Source organism: Myotis davidii, unplaced genomic scaffold (assembly GCF_000327345.1).
Source record: "Myotis davidii unplaced genomic scaffold, ASM32734v1 scaffold238, whole genome shotgun sequence".
NCBI lineage: Eukaryota > Metazoa > Chordata > Mammalia > Chiroptera > Vespertilionidae > Myotis > Myotis davidii.
The window spans coordinates 9,887,611-9,891,811 of NW_006293779.1; the positions used below are offsets into that span (position 1 = coordinate 9,887,611).

The 4,201-nt window shown below is 38.4% G+C and overlaps 1 protein-coding gene across 2 annotated transcripts in view; it reads left to right on the forward strand.

Annotated features, from left to right (window-relative positions):
* Window positions 1-6: 6 nt before the first annotated feature.
* WDR35 (WD repeat domain 35) overlaps window positions 7-4,201 on the forward strand; it is a 41,370-nt gene continuing 37,175 nt past the window's right edge. For both annotated transcript variants that reach the window (XM_006767552.2, XM_006767553.2), the window contains exons 1-3: window positions 7-62; window positions 657-774; window positions 2,601-2,672. In XM_006767552.2, coding sequence (XP_006767615.1) covers window positions 39-62; window positions 657-774; window positions 2,601-2,672 — 214 coding nt within the window. In that variant the 5' untranslated portion in view covers window positions 7-38. The remainder of the gene's footprint in view (window positions 63-656; window positions 775-2,600; window positions 2,673-4,201) is intronic.

Below are 4,201 nucleotides of genomic sequence, written 5' to 3' on the forward strand. Positions count from 1 at the left end.
GGCCTCGGCGGCTGGGGTCGTGCCCTCGGGCCTCCAGGATGTTCTTTTATCTGAGCAAGAGAGTGAGTGTTCCGGGGGCGCCCGCGCTTCTCCGTCCCCGCCTCTGCCCGCATCTGTCTCGGTCGCGGCTCCTGCATCCCTCCTGCTCCCGCATCCGACCTCCTCCCGCCGGTCCCCAGAGAGTCCCGGACGCGCCCCGCCGCCCTCCGGTGCGACTCTCTGCCAGAGCGGCCCCAGGCGGGTTCTTTGGCGGGGCCAGCTGGGCAGATCAGTGGGTGCTTCCCCAGCGTGGCTCCTCCATCTGCTGCTGATCCAGGTGACTTAGATTCTTGGGGCCATCATGGGCCTCCGGGGAAGAGAAGAATTGCAAAAGGGTAGCCTAGGTATGCGTGGAAAGGGAACGTGGACGGAGGGTGTGCATTGCCATCTCCGTGCCCTTTTAAAAGCCCCCCAGGCGACTCCCGGGTTGGGCTCCTCCGCGGTGTGTACCCTTGTTGGTGGGCGCGTCTCTCTCTCTTTCCCAACGGGTAGCGCCCAGCACAGTTCAGAGACTACGCCCACTTTCTTGGGGGGATTTTCTTCAGCCTTGCAGCTCCCGTAGACTCCCTTTTCACCTCCTTCGTAAGAAGTTGTGAGCGGCTCTGGTTGCTTTTCAGATCGCCATTCCCAATAACGTGAAGCTGAAATGTATCTCTTGGAACAAGGACCAAGGATTCATCGCGTGTGGGGGCGAAGATGGATTACTGAAGGTGTTGAAGTTAGAGACACAGACGGGTAGGTGAATGAATGCAAGCCCACATGCTTGAACTTGATGGCAAATCGGCTTGAGATTTGCCCATGTTATTGTCAGTATGCAATTCTGGTTGTTTTTAAAAGGGGAGGAACAAAACCCTAAACATTTCATGGTGCCTTTCTAGAGGATTTTTGCAGGAAAGTTCAGAGAATATTGAAAGGAAAGGTCAGATGGCTTTTGCTGAAGTTATTGATGGAAAGTGAAAAAGAATTTGGCCTCTGATATTGAGTAATTTAATCTCTCAATTTTTTGGGTTCCTTAACTGTCTTAAAAGAAAATTTCTTTCTGTTATGTTTCTCAAACACATATACACATATGTATGTATATTATATATACGTTTAAAATCTTGCTTAACATATGCAGGAAGTTTTAGTTGCATTAAGAAATACATTCATGGCCCTGGCCAGGTAGCTCAGTTGGTTAGAGCGTTGTTGGGATACACCAAGATTGAGGGTTCAGTTTCCTACCAGGGCAATATACAAGAAACAACCAATGAATGCATAAAAAGGTGGAACAACAAGTCAATGTTTCTCTCTCTTTTCCTCTCTCTAAAAGCAATAAACATATCCTCAGGTGAGGATTAAAAAAAAAAGTGTATTCTTGCCTTGTCCGAGACAGCAACTGGATAATTAAAAGTAGTGGTTTTGAAGGAACTCATGTTTTTTTCCCTGACATTGCTTTCAGAGTAAAGAGTACTTTTTATAAGATTTTAAGACATGTTATGTGAAAGTAGAATTTTTTTAGCATTAACTTTTATAATTTCCACTCACAGATTTTAAAGATTTTCAAATGAAAGTTTTAAAAAGCTCTATTTTACATGTAACAACCAGATTTTCCAAGTGAAGATTAACTTACTGAAATGATGTATTTTAAGATTGTATGTATTATCTATAGTATGATTAGTAATCAAGAATAACAAAATAAAAAAGCAGTCTTTAAAGGCTTCTATTGCACTTTGGGTAAAATCTAAAATTCTTATCATTTCCTACGAAGACTTCATAATTTCCCCCGTGCTTATCACACTTGCCTCATCTTGTGTCATTCTCCCTGTTCAACTAGGACTTCTTTCCGTTTGTCAAAGGCTCTACCCCTCGACCCCCAGTCTTTGCACTGGCTGTTTCCTAGCATGGAATACTTCTCCCTTGTCCCTATCCCTCTTGGCTATCTCCACTTTATCCCTCAGTCTCAATTTAAATATCCTTTGTTCAGAAAGTCTTCATACATATACATTTATGTTGATATATTTATGTATGTGTATTTAATATGTGTCCCCTCAGTAGACTACAAGTTCTCTGAGGGGAGAGGCCTTAGTTATTTTATCATTTTGTATCCAGAACCTCCCACAGTGCATAGCATATTGTAGATGTTCAATAAATATTTGCTGAATGAATGAATGAATAAATACAAGATTCTGCAAAGTCTAGTAAAAACCAGTTTCCAAAGTCTTTGCTCCTTGAGCCCTCTTATGCTTTAGATTTTTCAATCTATATGTCATCAATATTTCTATTTGTGATCTTTTGGTAAGCAATAAGTAGTAATAATAATTACTAATTATTTAATAGACTGAGTAAACAATGTTCTTGTATACATTTTGCCAGAATAATATTTTTGCAAGGATGTACGTATTCTTGTCCATATTTCCACCATGAGAAAAATAGATTAGAATGAGGCATACTTAAAAATAATATTTCTAATGTCATCCAGGAATAGGATCTCCTTTCAAAAAAAGCAAGAAATGTCAAAATCTTATAACCTGTCATTTACATATTTGCAGTAATAGTTTTTGTTATTGTTTTTTTTTTTCTAGATGATGCAAAATTGAGGGGTCTTGCAGCTCCTAATAATCTTTCTATGAATCAGAATCTTGATGGTCATAGTGGTAAGTCATGTAATTGTTTAATCATATTTCATCTTTAGGCATTTAGAAATGATCTACTTAATGCAGAATTGTCATCATTTTTAATGATGGTAGTACTTAAAATAATCATTGCTGTTGAGCCATAGTATAGCCTAGAGCAGGGGTAGGCAACCTTTTTGGGAATGTGTGCCAAAACCAGCAAAATCTCTGACTCAAAATTCTTCTGTGTGCCAACCCTAATTTTTTGAGAACATGTTACGCCTATTTGGTATCTCTTAAGGTGGACGTGTGTGAAGAACCTTGAAGAAATAATAAAATTCATTTGAGCGACAAAAACACAGTCTATGATGATGAAAAATACATTTATTTTTTAATGTAGACATGTACACTGATAGTCCTACAGAAAACTTTGTGACTCCGTTTGATATTATCAGTGGGACTTTTGCTGCTGCCTCACTGATGACAGATTTTGATTCAGGTTTATATTTCGTGACCTTCAGAGATTTGCTGAATTTATCTGAAAAATAAAAAAGTCGATATTAAGAAAAAAATTGTAAATGGAAGATTATAAGAGAGGGTTTCGGGTGACAGCAAAAGTTACTGGCATGCCATGTTTGGCACGCGTGCCACGGGTTGCCCACCTCTGGCCTAGAGTCATTCAACAACTTTTACATTACATGATTAATCAACATAATAAATCTGAAAAAAAGTAGCTGTTATTTTATATATTAGAAAAACCTAGAGTCATTCAACAACTTTCACATTACGTGATTAATCAACATACTCAATAAATCTGAAAAAAGTAGCTGTTATTTTATATATTAGAAAATACTGTATCTGTCTCTGGATAGGATATAATCTTTTTTGAGAATTTGTCCCTTGGTTCCAGATTAAAGTAGACTAAAGAGATGTAACAATTGAATGCACTATTATTTTTTTTAATCTTCACCTAAAAAAATACATATGTGTGTGTATATATATATATTTTTATTTTTAGAGAGAGTGATAGAGATAGATAGATAGATAGAGAGAAACATTGATGTGAGAAACATTAACTGATACACATCCTGACTGGGGATCAAACCCGCAACCTGGGTATGTGCCCTGACCGGGACTGGAATTGAACCTACCACTTTTTGGTGCATGGGAGGACGCTCCAACCATCTAAGCCACCTGGTCAGGGCACATCTGAATGCAATATTAATTTAGATTGGATCTTGGAATGACAAAAACAAGTATCTATAAAGGACATTATTTAGACAATTGATAAAATTTGACTGTGGAATGTGGGTTAGAGAATAATATTGTATCATTGTTAAATTTCCTAAGTTGTAATGTGGTTATGAAAGAGAATGTCCTTATTCTTAAGAAATATACACTAAAATATTTAGGGATTACAAAAACTAAAAAATAGAAAAAGAAAAAATCAATTGTTCATATAACCCAGAGGTTTAAGATCTGCTCACAAGTGTGTTACTAATAGAATGGAAAACAAGGGAACAATCGGGAGTGGGGAAGAGTGATTAGGGGACATAACCACAAACAACACC